Below are 20,813 nucleotides of genomic sequence, written 5' to 3' on the forward strand. Positions count from 1 at the left end.
TAGTAAAAGTATTCCTGAAGATTATGAAAATGCACTTTGAACACTTTTTTACAATTTTAAGGACACTAATAAGCTTTTAGTTAATATACCTAGAAAAATGCGAATGTGGCTCTTAATAGTTTCATTTTGTGCAATCCGAATTATACGAAAAGTTCGTCAGTAACTTCTGGTAACAATCAGAACTCAAATGCTAAATTTCAAGAAATTCCATCAATTCGTCCCGTAGATATGGTAAAAAAATGTAAAATTTGCTTCAGATCAGTTTCCGAGCTCTGATCTTTCCAAAAAATTTATAGATTTATTGTTTTAACACCTCGAATTTAAATATTAAATTTCAATGAAATCGCTTGATTATTTCTCTTTATATACGCAAAAATATTTATTTGGCCCGTAGTTAACGTCCAGATGCTAACGCCTGATTTCTTCCAAAAGTTATGAAGAATGAAGCTTATATATGAAATTTCAAGTGAATTTGGTGAATATTTTTTTTCAAAATGATCAAAAATGGAAAAAACGCCCATTAAAAGGTTCCCCAGGCCTGATATATCCCAAAACTTTACCAATCCAATGCCAAAATAAACTTACATATAAAATTTTATAAAAACGCTTCAGTCGAACTTGAGATACACGCGTGGCGAAACAGACCGACATCTCTCTAAAAGTAGTTTATTTATGTTTCCCTACTAAGAAGAAGTGCGTTCCCACCGAAAACTCGATATGCAAAATTTGAAGCTTAGTAATTAGTATTGATGGATTTTTTTTTTAAAAAATGGAATTAGGTAAAGTAGAACATTGACAAACATGTCGAAAGAAGTCGCCGAATTATGAATGTCTTCTAATAAATTATTTTTAAATTAATATGAATGTCAAAACTTTCATAATAGAAAAATATAATGTTTTTCAGGTTTCAATTTCATAATGCTGGGAAATGACATCTCTTACTATAATTAAATTTCAAGTTTTTTGTTTGAATGTCACTTACCATTTTGTTGGAAATTATGAAACAAAATATACGTATAAATTAAATTTTATTTTTTAATTTACTTACTAAAAATATCGCAACCCATGCTAAACCAATGTTATCAAATGATATTGTTCCCTGAAATGGATTACCACCCAATTGTGTACAGTTTGTATAATATTGATTCCAGTTAACACAAGATACATTCGTTTTATAATTTAAAGATGGTAATGGGAGGGCGGTAGCTGAAAACAGACAAAAAAAAAAAATAAAAATTAACACCCACGTAATTTTTTTAATGTCAATGCATGCAAAATATTTATTTTTGTGCATGGTGGGTTAAGTATTGATTTAAGTATTGATTAAGAGTATACATACATACATATGTTCTTAATTAACAAAGCTAATATATATATATATATATATATATATATATATATATATATATATATATATATATATATATATATATACATATATATATATATAAAATTAATTAATATAATTATTAAATTATATATATATATATATATATATATATATATATATATACATATATATATTTATATTACCAAGTTATATATATTTTGTTTAATTAATTATACATTTTATTATACACATATTTATGTATATATTTCAACAGTTTCATTTATCGAAAAATTTAAAAATTTTGTAATGGTTAAATGCAACAAGTCGATTATTAAAATCATTCAATTTTTTTTTGTTTTGGCTCTAAGTTGTAAAGAATAATAATGTGATATAGAGGAAAATTTTCTATGAATTAGGTATTCTCTATCTATTATTAACTTATTATTAACACACACTTAACTAATACGAGCTCGCCTATAACTCAAACTCAAATTTCAATTTGGAAACTTTTGCGATCAGCAAAGATCTTTGTCACCGTTTATTTGTATAAAAAAAATTAACTTTTTTTCTATTATCTAAGAAAAGTTTATTAGAAATTTTTCAAAAAAACAATATTTAAATAAAGTGCTTATAAGTTTAACTTTTTCCGTCCGTCCGTTCGGCCGTCCGTCGGTCCTTACGGACCCGTTTACAAAACTTTATATTTCATGCTCTATTTACAAGATATTTACAAGAAACTTATTTCCGTAGAGGAAAATTTTTATCTATCTTCCCCCTCTAAAAGTTATACCCCCAAAAATGTCATTTTTCGACTACTTATTTTAAAGAAACAATAAATATTTTTCAAAATTTGTAAACGCAGAAAAGTAGTTTCGGGTTTTTTTTCTACCGCTTTTCTATTTGTAATTAAATATCAAAAAGCAATATTTATGCTAAAATACTAAAACCTGTGAAATATTAGCAGCTTTTATATATTTGTAAATATTTTATTTCGTTTCAAGAAAATTTTCTTCCAACTCCACCCCTTCTCAAGCTATCTCCTCTAGAATTTTGGAAAATTTGAATTTTTGGCACCTTATATATTTTTATTATATTTTTTCAACACACGCATTAACAAAAAGTAAACCTCGAGTATTATGTTAGCGCATCTTTCAATTTTATTTTTATCTCATCCTAAGTATATGCAATCCTTTAAATATTTCAGTATATGAATGAAATTAACCTAAATAACGTAAAAGCTATATTATTTTTAAGTAGGATGTTAATAGCTAGATTTTATTTTCAATTGTTGAAAGGAAACTTACTTTACAAACCATTGATTTGACCCAACTTTATTTAATTAATAATGAGCATATAAGTTTTGTTATAGTCGTACGAACGTATGTTAACCGTTTGTAACGCTAAGAAATAATGATCAGCCTTCTAAGTCAGTTTAACCATGTCATCACTAACCATGTCTCCATCTGTCCGTTCGTCCGTCCCTCCCAACGGTAACACAAAAACTACTTGAGCTAAGTTCACCAAATTTTTACAAATGATTTATTATAGTAGATTCCAGAACCCCATTTAAATTGGATGTGATCGGGGTACTGGTTTGGCTAGCTGCCATACAGCTTCAAAAGTTAGTTGGTTATATCTCAGAAACTATAAAAGCTGTGATATTGAAATTTCACACAAGCGAATATATTAGCAGGACCAATGTGTCTGATAAAAGTCATTGAAATTGCTTTGCTCTTTCTAGTAGCTGCCATACAACTTCTAAACTTATTTGGTTATATCTCAGAAATTATTGAAACTATAATATAGAAATCTCGTGAAAACAAGTGTATTATTAGGCCTGTTATGTGTGATAAAAATCATTAAAATTTCTTAACTCGTTTCACATAGAAAATATTGAACACACAGTACTGAAATTTTGCATTAATTAATATGGTAATATGACAACTTAAAGTCATAGTCTGTTCTATAGTCAGCTATCGCATTTTTACTCGCACATATGATAAAGAATTCGTACGGGTATCACAGAGTTGACACGGTCAATTCTATTTTTCTTCGTTTCAAATTAAAGTAATGTTCTTGTTTTAAATTATTTCTTAAAAATAAATTCATACTTACATTTTGTGTGTAAAGGGAAAAGAACTTTCAAATAAGCAGTGTGTATATTACAATATTTATTTACAATAACTCGAGTCGTACAACTTAATGTAGTTGCTTAACACATAATTTCCTTCAAATAATTTTTTCAAGGAAACGAGTCAATTTTTTAACAGAATTTTATATGCAGTAACAATAACTGCTTTCTTATTCTCTTAAATTTTTTATTTCTTCTTCTTTTGTGTAAATATAATTTTATGAACTTTATTTGGCCGCAGAATATTATTGAATATATCACATACATTCAACAAAACAGAAGAAACTCTATAATAAAAACATACGTTATGAGTAGATATAAATATGAATGTAACGTAGTAACTTACAATAATTTATTTTAATAGGTACCTTGGCTTTGTTTGGAAATATATAGACAAAAAGAAAATATAATGCTAATAATTGAGGGTACATGTATAATGAAGAAAAAAACTTAGAAGTTGATTGCCAAATTAGGAATATAACAATCAAATTCTGTGCTTAAACTCCTCTTCGACATAGTATTTAAAAATTTTTAAGAAGAAAATTCGTGTATACATACGATTAAGATGTATTTGGTGTGATCATCTAATTTTAAAATCACTAATACGGGCACAAAATTAAAAAATTTTATTGGATCCTAAAAATTTTGTTTGGGAGTTGTTTATGCATGTTTAACCGTAAATTATTGACATATTTATTTTCTTTAGGGTTTCATATGATTTGCATATCGCTCTAAGAATAGTTATTCTAATTCTATTGTAATTTCATTTTAGTTGTTTTGATATTGCGGCGTTGTTTTTTCCTTTTCCGCACGAGCTTCGAAATTTACTTATTATCGAACATTAATTGAAATTTACTTATGGATTCTGACAATACCGGTAAGTTCAATAATACCCGACTTTGTGTAGGTATAAAACATTAATTTTTATTATTGAAATAGAGATGTAGGAAGATTTAAATATAGAATTACATACATACATTGTCATTATACTGTAGAAAAAATTGAATAGAATTTCTTTTTTTATTCATTTTTCAAAAAAGAATTAAAATTTCGAAAGTTAGAGTTGGAATAAATTATTCAATATTGGTTTAGTCCGGTCTGAAGGAAAAAATTAAAATTTCAATTTTTTATGTTAATTTTATTTAAGAATAAAACTTAATATACACACACACACGTCATATTAAAATTTTCACTTCATATTTTCTTATAAGGATAAAAACATGGAAATTATCATGTCTGATGATTGCTAGTCTCTTATAATGTCTAGGAATATTTAATTTTTTTTTCAACAATAATATTTATGGTTCTTTTTTGTGCGTTATGGAAACAGAAAATGGAAAAGATTTTTATGGATCTTTTTTAACGGTTAAAGAGGATTAAAAAACAATACAAATATTCGTAGTAAACAAAGAAGATTTATGTAAAAAAGAGAAAGAAAAGATGAAAAGAAAAAATAATAAAAACAAGGATGTAAACAAAATTGAAATTCGGTATTTTGAATATAATTAGGATCATTGACATTCTGCAAACGAAGTCAGGATATATTTTACTTTCCTTTTTCGTTGATAGAAAAAGTAAAAAAATGAAAAGTAAAAATGTTTAAAGTAAAGAAAAGGGAAGTAACGGTTTCTAAAATTATAAAGATATAAAGGACCTATTCACGCCCTAAAAATTATGATGTTTACCGTTCTTTTTCTATAACTAATTATTTCAAGTATTATTGTTCGGAAGAACTTCAAGACCAATTAATTGTAATACATTTATATTTCTCTAATTAAAGCAATTTACATTTATTATAATTAAACATTTATTTATCAAGTGATACAAATTGAAAGTAAGAGAACTTGGATAACTATATTTGATAATTAGTTTTAGAACATATACAGGGTGGTTCGCATAAGGTGGAAAATAATTTCAGGGATGATTCTTTAATCAATTTCAAGTAAATAATTGCAAGGGGGTGGTGGTGGTGCAGATATACATGTTTTCGAGCTACAGCCTGTTAAAAAAAACGTACCAGAGTTTTCCTGCATATAAATAAATGCTTATAACTTCGGAACCATACAACATATTTCACTTTCGGAAATATTAAAATAATTTGACAAACTATGCTACTACTAATATTTATTAATGGTGGTTAACATTTATTAATTAACTTATGTAATTAAATTGTGATGTTGACATAAAATAAAAGTACCGACATACCAACAATATTCTCCAGAACTGTCAGGGGCTTTTAACCTCACACCACTGCGGGATGCCAATATTTTATACAATGAAAAAATGTTGGTCAAAATTTTTTTTTCATTTTAATAATTTTTTGGATTATTTAAACCTATTGCATTTGAAAAAAAAAGTGTTTACTAGTTTCACTCTGCAATTTTTTTCACAACAAAATTTTCTAACTTATCTCACTTACTCTAAAAGTTCTAGAACACCAAATTCCTATAAAAATGCTTTTTTTAACAATTTATTTATTGTTACAAAAATAAAGAAATATTTTTAATTGTACAAATCAAAAAAGTAGTGAAGAGTACTTCTTTTACTGCGGCATATTGTACTTGAACATGGAAATACTTGAAACGGAAAGTAATATCCGTTCTTTCTTTTAGTTTTTATAAATAGCAATAAATAGTTTAGTTTGTTAAAAAAAATTTTTTCCATTTTCGTCTCTTTTCAAGTGATCGCCGCTCGTAAAATTTAACTTTCGGCACATTATATTTTCGAAACTACAAGCTATTCCAAATATCTATGAAGAAATGCAGAAAGCTAACGGTAAATGTCATGCCATCAAAAAATAAAATTATTTTATCCTAACTCATGCAATAAACCCTTGAATTCGACCATTACATAAAGGACTTTTTAATTTTCTTTTGTATCATCCTAAAAGTATGCAATAATTTGAAATTTGGTTTATGAGGGAAAGTAATTTAAAAAAGACAATAGTTTATTAAGAGCAGAATTTTCAAATAAAAGTTTATGCTCTTAATAATTTTCACTTATTGAAGGGAAAACACAATTTGACCCGACTGTTGTTCTAATAAATAACAGCTATCCAGTAATTATTGAGTTATAGTTTAATTTTAAATAATTTTAAATTTTTTTCATAGATAAACAAAATAAAAATATTTAAAACAAAAATTTCTTTTTTAGATTTCTTACCATTACAAACCATTCGCCCTTCACGATATGGTGGTAGATCTGTACATAGATGCATACCTGAGTCTTCTGGTTTTGAACAAATGTAATCCTGTTCTTTGGAAAACTCATAATAAAATGACACGCTACACGTTTGTTATACAATTTAGATTTTGTTTGGCATTTTATTTATTATAGATTTTTTTTTTATAAAAAGAATTAAAAGAAAACAAAAAATAAAATTAATTTATTAATATTTTTGTAATAAATTCAATTTCAATGTTTATTTTTTTTTTATTATTTCAATAAAATTTATGTATATATATATATGTATATATTTATTTTTGATAACAATAAAAAAACATACAAATACATTCATTTAATGTATTTATATTAATAAAAACTACACACACAACAATGCAAAAAGGCACACCACACTTTAATCAATTTACAATTTTTTATTTAATATTATTTTTTTATTTTTCAAAATTTCTATAGAGGAAATTAATGTTTCAAGAAAATAGCAAAATCATTCTTCAAATCATATAAGTAAAAATAAAATTAAATAAAATATAGAAATTAATTGCGTATAATTAAATAAAATTAAATTGAATTGAATGATAATTCCAATAAATAATAATAATAAAATGAATTTTTGATGGTTTTGATTCTTTTTCGTGTTTTATTAAACTGTTTTATAATATTTATTTGAAATTGAAATCATTAAAAGTACTTAAAATAAATATCCAGCACTTGCAGTTGTTACAAGTCTTCCAAATATTACGAAAAAATGCTCTAAATCAGTGTGTTATCCACGGAGTTCTAAATTCACATGATAAATTACTTATATAATAAAAATAATTAAAATGAGACTATGTGAAATATGACAAAATGGAAATCTGACCTTTAACGTTACGTTTATACAATAACGTTAAACGTTTGAATAATAAATTATGTTTATGCCCACTCATTTTAATAATATGCTTGTCTCATTCATTCAATTCTCTTTATTTAAATTTGAATGCCAAAAATTACGCATTTTAAATTTTGTAAGTCCTTAATTGATTTTATATCTCATTTTATTTACTTGTTATCCTTTCTTATTTTTTCCGTTCCCTCAACCTTGTAATTTTTAAAAGCAAACTCATAAAAATCATCTAATAAACTCTTTAATAATGATACTAAAATTATCAGCGAATATTTTCTAGGAATATTAAGGCATAAAAAAAATATGATATAAAAAACAAAGTCAAAGAAAGGCGAAAAACTTTTGAAAAACAAAAAGAGTGTGATATGGTCAGAACATAACCGATTTTCAAAAATTCACTGAATATTGAAGAGCTGTATTAAGTAAGGATATCATTTATTTTCAAAGAGTAAAGAGACTGTACTTAAGGACCTAGGTATGTAGGTACCTATTTACATTCCATTAGATAAATTCTTGAAAAGTGTAGTTGAAATTCGTAAAACTTTCTTAACCAAATAGAAAACGTTAAGTATACGTTAAGCGTAACTTGTTAAAATGAATATGAAAACAATACCCGCTTTACAAATATGAAAAATAAAAAGGACTTCTGTTTTCCTTTTTTTTCAAACTCCATTACAATAAAGTTATATTTTAACTGCCGTCATTATTGTAAATGTTATTAAAAATTTTAATTGATATTCATCCCTTTTGATTGTTGTATTTTTTTTTTTGTTTCTTTCGTCATGTAAATTAATCATTGTTTTTTTTTTGGTTGAGGAAGAGTTAATTAAAAATATTTATAAGGAAAATATTTGAATATTAAAACCATATTTTGGTGATTTTTCAATATTTGAGGAAAATATTTTTGAGTCTTCTGATACCCTGCACCTTCGTGAAGGGTATATTAACTTTGTTATGTAGTTTGTAACCACTTGAAGGAATCGTCTTCGGTATGGACGTACATATATATTCTAGCTCAGCGTAAAATTCTGCGTTGTTTAGACATTGTTTATCCGTCGTTCGTCCGTCTCTCCAATTACACGATAACTCAAAAATAAATTAAACCAAATATGGCCAATAAGTTGCTTCTTTTGTGCCGAGGACGGACCCAATAGTTATTGGGTTCGGGTAGCTGCCATACAATTTAAATAGTTTATTTCAAATATTTGAAGAACTAATAAAGATATAAATATGAAATTTTGTATATTTGTGTTCAATTACATGTGCTCTAAAAATTTCAATGGAATGATTTCACTGGTTCTGATAGCTGCCACACAATTCCAAAGCCAATTTCAAATATTCGATATTTCAAAATAATAAAGTTTGGAGATGAGGACTATAATTGGACACATAACTGCCATGAGATTTGGCAGTTATGTGTCCAATTATAGGTTAGGGGTATAAGTGAAGTTTTTGTTTAATGGTCTGACAGGTTCGACATGGCCATACAATCGCGAAAGCAATTTCAAAATTCTCAAAACAAATCTTTATACTCAGATTCTCAAAGTGCAGGGAAGCGTTTTTACTTGTTCTTATTTTTTTTCTGTCGCTGTTTGTGGAATTGAATGGTTTACGTGGCATTGATATACCAATATAAGAACTGGTATAGCTATAATTGTAAAACAGTTTTTATAATTAAGACATTGTAACTAATTTATAGCTATTTTCTTAAATTTTAAGGAAACTGAAGAGAGGTATGTCACAAGAACTGCATTTCTCTATGCTGATTTCAATTTCAAATTTTTATTTTCAATTTGTTTTTTGTTTAATTGGATTGATTTTAATTTTTCCAATTTTTGGTTTTAATTTTTAAAATAAAAAATTCAAATTACGATAACTAAAGGTTTAACGATAACATAAAAGTAATTTGTATTAATTTTTTATATAATTTTGTTCTCCTTCTTCTCGCAGGAATATATAAGGTTTATTTAATCTTTTTTGTATTAATGTAAAACTGAATAATTTTACTGAAATATAATATGAACAAATAAATTAATTTAGGAATGTAGTTAGTAGCCAAATTGATTGTTAAAAATCATTTTCGGAAGCTGCATTATAATTTCTTTATTTTTTGTAGTTATAAAATACTTTTCGTGGAATGTTCTTCAGCACTTCTATGTTATTTACTAATGGTAAGGTTATTTACACATTGAATGAATATGCAAGTACTAGCTGTTTTACTTTATATAATATGTGAGATTATAATCTATTTTACTTAGCTATATTGATTATATTCTTTTCTATTCTAAAAAACCATTGAACAAAAAAGTAGAACTACGTAAAAAAATTGTGAACCTAGTAGTTTCAAATTTTAATTGCAATATGTAGAAGGTGCCTTCTAACAAAATCTTAATAATTATATGATCGTTCAAATCATTTCATATTTGTTACAAACTCAAATAACAGTCTGTTTATTGTCCTACACTTGTAACAGTAAGTTAGATTTAAGCTTAAATTTTTATTCCTCATATAACAGAGCTGCTGGTTTCCTAGAAATTATTTATTATGATTTGAAGGGAAGTTTTTACAAATCACTCGGAAAATTTAAACAAACATTTTGTTGTTATAAATATGCTTGGGTTATTGTATTATTTTGATGAATTCCGAGGCCGCTATCTAAAATCCGACGCTAAGGTAGCGTTTACAAATCAAGAAAAATTGTACGATTTAGTTTGAAACAATCAAAATTTGAAACCCAATCCAATCATATGAATTAAATCATATGAAAAAATAGAACCTTGTCCTATTTTCTATCCAATTTTTTTACCGCTGAAACAATTAAAAATGGCTGATTTTTGTTTCTATTTGTTTTTTATTACAACAATAAAAAAACAATTAAAGTGACAGAAAATTTGATCAAATCAAATTTAATTTGTAAATAGTTTCAAAAACTAATTCGATTAGTTGTACGATTTAGTTGTCCAATTTTGCTTGATTTGTAAACGCTGCCTGAATCAAAATAATATAAGCAATAAATTTAACTATTAAATTGGTTTCAAAATTTGAAAAACTTTTTTAATAACAAAATTGTTTTTTATTTTCACTTTGTTCGTCCGTCCTTGGACCTGTTTACAAAACTTCACCCTTCAAGATAAACAGCTTTCAAGATGAAATTTTACATACAAATGGGTCTTTACTAGAAACTTAATTCTGTAGAAGAAAATTTTTTACCTATCTGCCTTCCTCTAATATAGGGTACGGTAATGACATAATGGCTGCTGAAATTAGCTGATATCTGAAGTCGGTTTTTTTTTTTCAAATTTTTGATATCGTTTTTCTTTTAGACTGTAAGTTGTGGTGGTCTCAAATTTTAGCAGCTGTGGGATAGTAATAAACAGTTTATTTCTATCAGGGATTTTCTTGCAGCTACTGTTTATTACTAAACAGGGATAGTACTAAACAGCTGCGAGAAAATTTTCTTCCACCTCCATTCTCTTTTCGTGGGACATTTGTAGTTTGAATTTTTGACACTTTATATTTCCGAAACTGCAAGCTCTTTCAAATTCATATGAAGGCAAAAAACTAACGGTAAATGCAATGCTACCAAAAAATATAATTATTTATCTAAGTTCACGAAATTAACGCTTGATTTCAACCACTATGTTAACGTTTCTTTTAATTTTTTTTCTGTCTCATCTTAAATGTATGCAATCTTTGAAATATATTCATATATGAATGAAAGTAATTTTAATAATGTAGTAGGTACATAGTCTGTTTTTAAAAGCAGTATTTTCATTTGTTAAAGAGAAAAGTTCTACATTACAGATTATTGGTTTGACTCAACTTTAATTATTTTTTATGTATAAATGTAATGTATCCGAAAATCTTATAGTACTCGTAATCATTAATGGTGAATTTTTTTTGCGAAAATTTACATAAATTCGCATATATCTCCTATGAACAAACCAACTTGCAATGTAAAAATTTGCAGTCAATTTGGGACGCACATATTTACTATTATATTACTATAATACATACGTTACTAATCTTATAATAATGTTTACCTTATATTTTACTTTATTACCTTATATTACCTAATGATTCGAAATTGTTTAAAACTAAAATTTAATTTTTGGGCAACTGAAATTAATTTTAATTTAATTTGGATTAAAATTGAAAGAATACGAAGGAGACATTGTTTTTGTTCATTAATGATTTTATTTTAATAAATTTTAAATTTAAATATTTTTTTGTTCATAAGAATATTTCATTGTAAAAACGCTTTAACTTTCTATTAGCGCAGCACATTCGCAAAAAAAATTGGGTAACTAAAAATTTTTTTAAAGGATTACAATTAAAAAAGTGGAAAATAAATATTTTGTAATAAAAATAATTTGACAAAACAAAGAAAAAAAAGCAAAAATTTTTCTTTCTGAAACAAGAAAAATTAAAATAAAAAAATTTAACATAATTTTAACAAAAATCACAAAATTGTAATCAAACCTAAAATAAGAACTTAAAAATAATTCTTGTGTCTATTTGTATAATATTTTTCTTTGCATTCGGTATTTGAAATTTTAATACGAGTATTTAAGGTTCTTTTTTGTATCAACGATAGTGGATTACGTTAAGTGGTTTTGAAATGTGTATTTTGTCAAAATTGCTTGATAATTTTTTGTTTCAAATTTAATTAAAATATTTATTTGTGAATTATGAATGAATGCAATTTAAATGTGTTCATATGAAAATGACGAAATATCATTGGATTCAGTTCGTGTTCTTGAATGGTAAAAGTTTTATTTGTTTTCAGAAATTGAGATTATTTTATTATTTTTAAGTATTCGTTTAGATAATTTAAATTTCGATATACATTATGTAAGTATTTATAACGGAAACGAATTTTATTTTGTATAAATTAAAATAAATAATTGCATTTTAATGTATAAAGAATATTTATAAATTTTATATTAAGTTTGTTATGTTATATTGAACAAGTATAATGTATAAGTAATAAAATAATGGCATGTAAAAATGCATTATGATAAATAAATGAGTTAATTGATGAGGTCATGGAGTAATTATTACTTCATCGGTTCCAGATACAATTTTAAGAAAAATGTAATCATTTAAGTAACTATATGAACTAAATTTCAAATTAAGTTTTGAATTTTAAATTGCAAATTTTATAAATTTTGTCTTTTTTATTTTTAAATATTTGTATTATATGTGTGTACTACTTATATAATATGACTCAAATTGTATATATTTTGATTACTTAATGAATTACGATTTAAATGGAAAATGCTTTTTTTGTGTAAAATATTTCGGGGTGAAATTTAGAAATGGGCATGAATACATAATTTTTTGGATTTGATCTGATTTGATTTATGAAAAAATTAAAAAAAATACTCTCATTTTTATACTATGATTGAGGTGTCAAAGTTTTGCATAAATGAGAAAATTTTTAATAATGACCTACATAAATTGGTTTTTTTATAATACAAGGAGTTGTTGAATTTCAAGACAAGTTTTCATCTTGTACATATCTTTCATGTACATATTTGTTATGTGTACAAATTACAAATATAGTGCTGTACAGCACATTTGAAAGGCAAGTTTCGTTTAAATTTGACATTAAAGATATAATTGCATAAAATTTTTTCTTTGAAGATTCTTTTTGACCTCTTAAATATTTCATCGCGTGAAAAGGAACGAGAATATTTTGATTCTTCATAGTCTATCATGTGATATAAAGACTAGGCATGAAAAGATTATGATGTAATAAGAGGTCTCACTCTTTCATTTATATTTATTAAAAAATGTTATGAACTTAAGATTCAAGTAGAAATTTGGACTATTGCAGGAAAAAGAAGAAAAAAAATTAGATTATTTTTTATATTTATTTATAGCATTATTAGGGGAATTTGGATAAAACTATTTAGTGAATCTATATTATATTCTTAACCTTCTAGAATATTTTAAAGTAAGTCGTTCAAATTTTTATAATCTTGAGACTTTACAAAAAATATACGAATAAACTTAAATAAAAAAAAAATTAAAATAAATTTTCAACTTTGAGTGAAAATAAACAATTAAAAGTCCATAGTTTTTAAATGATAAAGGGTGGTCAGGTATTCAGAGAGACTGAATTATAAATATAGTATATAGAGTGAGAGTCTATTGTAGATATTATATAAGTGCAGCGTCATGCGAAATTTAAACAACAAAATTTAATCAATCATTTAAACGAAAGTGATTTCTTTGTTTTTATAGCAAATTTGTATTTTGTTTGATTTATTATTCTACACGAGTAATTGTCGAATAAATTCATTTAAATGCTGAAGTTATTTTGAAATATAAAAATAATCTTTACTTTTTATTTTAAAGAAGATTTACGTATCTTAGTCAACTGTTATCAAGCATACTTTTCGAAAACGTCAGTAATCTGAAGAAGTTTTAATGTTATTTGAATCTTAAGTTTAATTTTTTCAATTAAGTATTAAAAGACATGTTTGAAAGTGAACAAAAGTCTTTAAGTTATAAAACAAAAATTATGTGAAGTTTAGCTAAAATACTATAAAAAATATTTTCCTTCCAAAAATGAAAGTAAAAGAAAATGCTAATATTCAATTAAGAATTGGAACAACGCAGAAAAATTTCAGAATTTAAATAAGGCTTGTGCCAAAAGAGTTTCAAAAACGAATACAAAATATTAATAATGAAAAGAAATAAATTATTTAAAAAATTTCACTATGAATTATGGCTTGCAAAATTTTTCCACAGTACTCATTTGATTATCGTTATTTAGTAAAATTTTAACAAGTATTTTGTTTTTTCCATATCATAATAAATGTACAAGTTAGAAGATTACAACCATTTTATAGAACAGTTATATGTTATACATATGATATATCATATTTAAATATTACTGGTAGGAGTTGCCGTTATTAACTAATTAAATAATTAACTAAAAATTTTATTACGAAATATAATATGCTCCCAATTAAGAAATCACTTATTGACTTTGTTAGTTGTAGTACAAAAACTGTTTTTCTCTTATACCTTCAATACATTTCAACGTATTCTCTAAGAATAATACTCATAAACTACATATTTTTTGATCTAATAGTGATTGTTGATATTTTGTTGTTTAAATTTTACATAATACTGCGTATATGAACAATAATATTACAAGTTTTATAAATTTATGATTATAAAAATAAAGGGAGGAACATGAAATTAAGTATAGGGAAATATAATATTTATTGTATACAATAATATTATAATTTAAATATAATTATGTACACGTATAATATAATTAATTAATAATTTTTCTAACATATATATTTACATATAGAATGTTATAATTATATTTAACTATATATATATATATATATATATATATATATATATAGATATTTAATAATTATGTGCTTAAAAATTTCAATTTTCAACTTAACTGAACATCAAATTTAATATATATATATTTATTTTTTTACTGTTAATAGATCTGAAATGAATAATTGATAGACTGGTAGGGTTATAGGTTTTTGCTTTCTTTAAAAATTTCAATTATTTTATACAAGTTATACAAGAGAAGTTCAGATTTCCTTATTTATGATATAAAGAGATAGAAAAGATTTAAATTCCTTATATAAAATTGAAATAAATCACATATATTATTATATAGAAAGGTGGAGCTTTACAAAAATCAAAAAAAAAAAAAACAGAAAAAAAAAACATTTTTGTTTTTAATTTAATATTTATAAGTAAAATGCGATTTTTGTATATAAATAAATAAATAAATAAATTTATCATCTAATTTTGTAAAACACTGAGCTAATATTGTTAAAAAAAAAAATAATTTCATGTATATATAATAAAATTTCAATTCAAAATCAAAAATAAAATTATGGCTAGGTATATATTTATATATATATATGAATTTTGTTATAAACTTAGTATAATAGCAGTATAAATTTTTTAATTAGTATTATGAATTTTTATATTTTAGTACAAAATCAAAATCAAAAAAAAAAAATAGTTAAACACTATTCAATGTTATAATTATGTTGCTTTATAAAAATATAATAAAAAATAATTTTTTGTTTTAAATAAATTTTACATGTATTTTTTTGGATAATTTCATTAAAAAAAAATCCAACTAAGTATATACCATATAAAATTATAAAATTAAAATTCAAACCAAATTTGAAAAAAAAAAATTAAAAAAAAAAAAATCTGTGTGAATCTTACGAATTTACACGGACTCGAACTCTGTATTCATCTGGAAGTGGCCTGAAAACAAGAAAACCCGAATTTTTTTTTTGTTTTAAATGTATAAGGTTTTTGATTAATTTTTCTGTTGAAATTTTAATGTATTTTAGTTTTTTTTTTCTTGTTGTTTTTGTTTTTTACTTTTTATTTTTTTCAGTGTAAAAAAATGTTTATTTAATGTCAAATTAAATTATTTATGTTTCTTTTTTTTTTAGGTTTTAGATTTTTTTATGTTTATTTAATATTAGTTTTATTTTTGATTTGTGTTTTTTTATGTTTTATGTTTATGTATAAATAAATAAAATTAATTTAAATTAAATAAAAAAAAATTAAAATTTAAACAACAAAATTGTAATTTAATCATAAAAAAAATTGTGTGTGTAAACAAGTATTGAGATTTAATAAATTTATAAAATATACAAAAAATAATTAAAAAATAGTATAAAGACCCTATACGCTGGAAGATTTTACAAGTTAAATTATTATACACTCAAGAAAATAAATAATTAAGGATTTTTTTTCTTTTGGATAAAACAAGAAAAGGTGATTGGTTTCTTCTTCCTACATTTTGTGATATTTAGGCCCCAGATCGTCTTATTGCTTTGAAAGCGGGATTTTAAATTTTTACTACTTTACTCTTTGAAAACAAAATATTTTTTTTTCATTCTAAGAATGTGAGAAATTTTGTTTTAAAATTGAAGAACAAAATTAAAAATATTATATAACATAATTTTTTTAATGATATATACATACATATCATGATTTTTTTTATATATATATGTATACATGAATGTAGGTTTAAATAACAATTGGATTCGAAATAATAGAAGAAACAAAAATTTTTATAAAATGTTAATGAAGCGAAAGGCTAATGAAAATGAAAAATTCTGAAAAATATTAAAAATATAAAAAATAAAAATGAAAACAATGAAAAGATTTAAAAAGGAAAATGAAATATGTACATATGCTTTGTATATATGTATAGATGTCTGTAAATGATTTTATATAATTTAAAAAAGAGAAAAATAAGAGAAGAGTGTAGCAATATCTAACGTATATTAATAAAAATAATAGATTTGCTGAGATAAAATAATTTCTAAATATAATATGAATAGCCCTATGACAAAGTAATCAAAATGTATTATATCGGCCGATTCGATAATGAGTACAAATCTATATTAGACTATTGCTTAGATCAATTGTCCAACAGAAATTCGATATTTTTAGGATCAAAAATTCGCAATTTCTTGAAATATTGGTATTTACTCTTTTGTACAATGTACGTTTCAAGTTTGGTTTCATAACGATACCTCTTTGAAATAATAGACTCTGAACTAATATTTTATGTGAATAAAATAAGGAGGTGTGAGTTTCTGATATTTCAGTGCTACATTCGTCGTAACGTGTTTTCACGGTTGTAGCACTGAAACTTTTACGTCACAAGCTATAATTTTTTCGAATGAGTTCAACTTCACTAATCAGAAACAGGTTAAAATTTTTGTTTGAAAAAGAATAAATGTTATGTAAAAATTTAAATAGAATTGCAATTTATTTGTTATTGTAAACATTTTTTGATTTTAAGTAAAAACATTGTAAAATTTCTAATGTCTTTGATAGGTAAGAATACAAAAATAAAGATATTCAGATCTGTCCCATTGGACAATTGTTGCAGTTTCGTTCCGTGCTAAAGCTGTTGTATATTATTTTCTTTCAAGCTTACTCAAAATAAAAGATGAATTGAAAGAAAATAAGATTTAAAAATCTTGTGGATTTAATGTGCGTATATCGTATGTAAATATACTGATCTAAATATGTATTATATGTGACAACTTTATCTTGATTGGCGTATATTTATATATACAAATTGAATAATTACGTAAACAAAACTCTAATTTTAAATTTTATAACTGATATTATAATAAATGCGAATGTATATGGAGCATTCGTGCAAACCATATTACGAAAACGATACTGAACACAAACAACTAACCTTGTACGAATCGAATAAAATAACTGCATATTCAAAATTCTCATTACTAGTAAGTAATGAGAAATTGAATTTGAGAGAAATATGTATGTACTTGAGGAATATAATACATAATATGTCAAAAGGGTGCAGTATAAAAGTGGCTAGAAGCAAAGACGAATGTTTGTTGGTTGTGTATTTTCAGCAACAAGTCTATTTTTTCTATTTGTTTTGTGACAATACATACTTATAATTTTATTAAATGTAAATAAAATTAAATGTAAAATAATTGTTAAATTGCTTAAGTGTTGTATTTTGTATTGTTTTTTGTTAAATTGAAGAGTTAATTGTAGTTTTTTATAGAGTTATGTTAATAAACGTGAAGTATTACTTGAAAAATTAAAAAAAATCTTGTTTTATAAAACATTTCAATTAAATTTTTAAATTTTAGTAGAACAGATTCCTTAGCTCTCTTGTCTGGTTACCTGTCCTCAATCTAAAGTGAAAATTTATGGCAATGATTTTAAATTTATTTTGAATTTGTAAATATTCAAAGTTAATCTGACTTAGATTTATTTTGGAGCTTCTTCCAAATAAACGGCATGATTTATATGTAGAAGTGCAACCAAACTAATATTTTATTGTATCTAATGGTAAATTAATAAATCGAATGAATAATTTTAAAAACTGAAGTTTTTTATTATTGTCCAGAATTATATTTATTAAACATATTTATATTATTATATATTTACATTATTTTTTTAATTTTTTCCAAGTTTCAATGTTGAATCCCTCGATTGTTAATTGTTTTAAAAATATCTTAAATATCTAACTATCTTCGACATAATTCTTTAGTAATATTGTATCTGTATGACAATATTTTCCAAACCAAAAGCTAAAAGGGGTATCGCACAGCACCTCAAGTTAAGTGCGTCATCTGAATGCTACAATAATTTATTAATATGCCTGATATATTGGCAGTGCCTAAAAATATTCAAACAAATATACAGCAAATATATTCAATTCGCAGCAATTACAAAGCGTAGAAAATAGCATAAGAACAAAACCAAATCGAACAAAGTATCGCGAAAAAAAAAACAGTAGAATCCGAGGAAAATTATCATCTCTCGCGGATACATAAGAGACACGCAAAGAAAGCAGTAATGTGTCTAGATAAAACATTTAACTTTTTGCAGCAAATTCAATCAGTCAGTACTGATTACAGAGCATAATTCTATTAGACAAATTTAGGAATAAACATAGAAGAAGTAATCGCAGACACAAAAAAATAGACATTACTAATTACGCAAATCATTAACCTATCTCAACACGAACATCATTCATTGACCTTAGTTTATTTTTAAGCCTGCTTTAAGAAGAATACCGAAATCCTTTTCGAATGCAATATAGGTGAAATATAACAGGGAGATAGGAGTAGGAACCGCAAAAATAGAAAATATCGTTGCAAAATTATTTGAGAGCGAGGATAAGCGGACTATGATGGTCAATCCCGTCTCAAAGTTCATAAGGGTTTAAAACAGCCGGTTAACTTAAACCGAGAAAAAATATTCGATTGCAGATATTTGTAATGTTAGGAAGTTAATAAAAACGCAAATTACACTTTCTGGTGGGCAAATATACAAGTACCCAGTGTTGTTTGTGAGTCCATTTCATTTTAAGAAATGCATTCAACAAAATAAAGTTGAATTGATTTTAATTATGTGGGATGCAATTAAAAAATTTTTTACTCTTTCTTTTAAAATTAAAAGTCTGATATTATAGTTTTTTGGTTTATTTTAATTTTAATTACTATACATACATATGTATATATAATAAATATTTAAAATCATTGCCATATTATAAACAAAAAAAAAGGAAAAACATAGTGAAACAATGAAACAAAGATTTAAATGTTGAAAAATTTTCTAAAAAAGAAAAGTAGGACATTGAAAATGAAAATCATTAAATAATTTGAAATGAACATTAATATTTTCAAGCCTTTCACTCGTGTGTACAAAAAATTTTAATTGTTTTAAAGGTGAACCGTTGTTTCTCTTGTTCAAAATAAAATCTATTGTTCTAAAAGTGGTGAAGTGAATGCTAAAGTAAATATCCTTTATATGTGGAAAATAGTAAATTAAAAGGAAAGAAAATAATATAACAGATTTCGAATAATTAAAATTATAAAAAGAAAATTTTTATTTAAAATTCCTAAATGAAAAAAATATCAATAAAGAACAAAACTTTCATAAAACGGAAGATTAACAAAAAAATATTTTAAAAGTTCTAAAAAAAAAACAAAAACCTTTTATTGTAGACCTGAAAATTATCTAAAAATAAATTAAATTTTAAATAAAAATTATGAAAAAAAAAATTATTAATAAATTAAAAATTAATTAATTTTTTATTTTTTTTTTTTTAAATTTTTTTTCTTGAATTCCCTTGTTTAATTCAAATAGAAAATTTTATTTATTTTATTTTATATTTAAATTGGTAAATTTTTTAAATTTTAATTTCGATAGAAAAAAAAGCATTTTGATGATAACGAAAAATTAAAATTATCGTAAAAAATATCGTAAATCGTGATAGAGAAATTAAAAAAATGTAACTAAAAGAAAGTAAAGTTGACGAGCTTTCGACATAGTTTTAATTCTTCTGTTTCGATTTGCGTTTCATATTCGCATAAGTTTCCAAAATTTTTCTTTTTCACCTGTTTTTATGTGAACTAAATGAATCTCTTAATCTTTTGTTAAAATAACTAGAAAGGTAGCGTTTTCCACAGCAAAGAAGGCCGAAAATTGTAAAAATAATGATTTTATTTTCTAATATCCCAAATTTTAAACCTAATTTACTTAAAATTTGATTTCTCGGCAGTATATTGTGTAAAGGCACAGAAATTTTCAGAGTTTTGCATATAAGAAAGTCCATAGTTTGTTTAAAATTGAATTAAATTACTTTAAATAAAAAAAATTAAAAGAAATCGAAACAGTAGAATACTATGTTTTGTACCTATAAATTGCGAAAATTATTGTTACATTTTAATTATTATTTCATCATCAAAAAA

General features: G+C 24.2%; 1 protein-coding gene across 8 annotated transcripts in view; it reads right to left on the reverse strand.

Moving 5' to 3' along the window:
• The window catches only part of LOC129617143 (uncharacterized), a 109,348-nt gene that overhangs the window by 49,713 nt on the left and 38,822 nt on the right, over nucleotides 1-20,813 (reverse strand). For 4 of the 8 annotated variants that reach the window (XM_055532702.1, XM_055532663.1, XM_055532550.1 and 1 more), the window contains exons 5-7: nucleotides 15,763-15,804; nucleotides 6,624-6,745; nucleotides 1,049-1,206 (exon numbers count right to left, since the gene is read on the reverse strand). In XM_055532702.1, coding sequence (XP_055388677.1) covers nucleotides 1,049-1,206; nucleotides 6,624-6,745; nucleotides 15,763-15,804 — 322 coding nt within the window. The remainder of the gene's footprint in view (nucleotides 1-1,048; nucleotides 1,207-6,623; nucleotides 6,746-15,762; nucleotides 15,805-20,813) is intronic. The other 4 variants (XM_055532795.1, XM_055532749.1, XM_055532834.1 and 1 more) reach the window with 1 other exon arrangement.

Source organism: Condylostylus longicornis, unplaced genomic scaffold (genome assembly GCF_029603195.1).
Source record: "Condylostylus longicornis isolate FDR11 unplaced genomic scaffold, ASM2960319v2 ptg000001l, whole genome shotgun sequence".
Lineage (NCBI taxonomy): Eukaryota > Metazoa > Arthropoda > Insecta > Diptera > Dolichopodidae > Condylostylus > Condylostylus longicornis.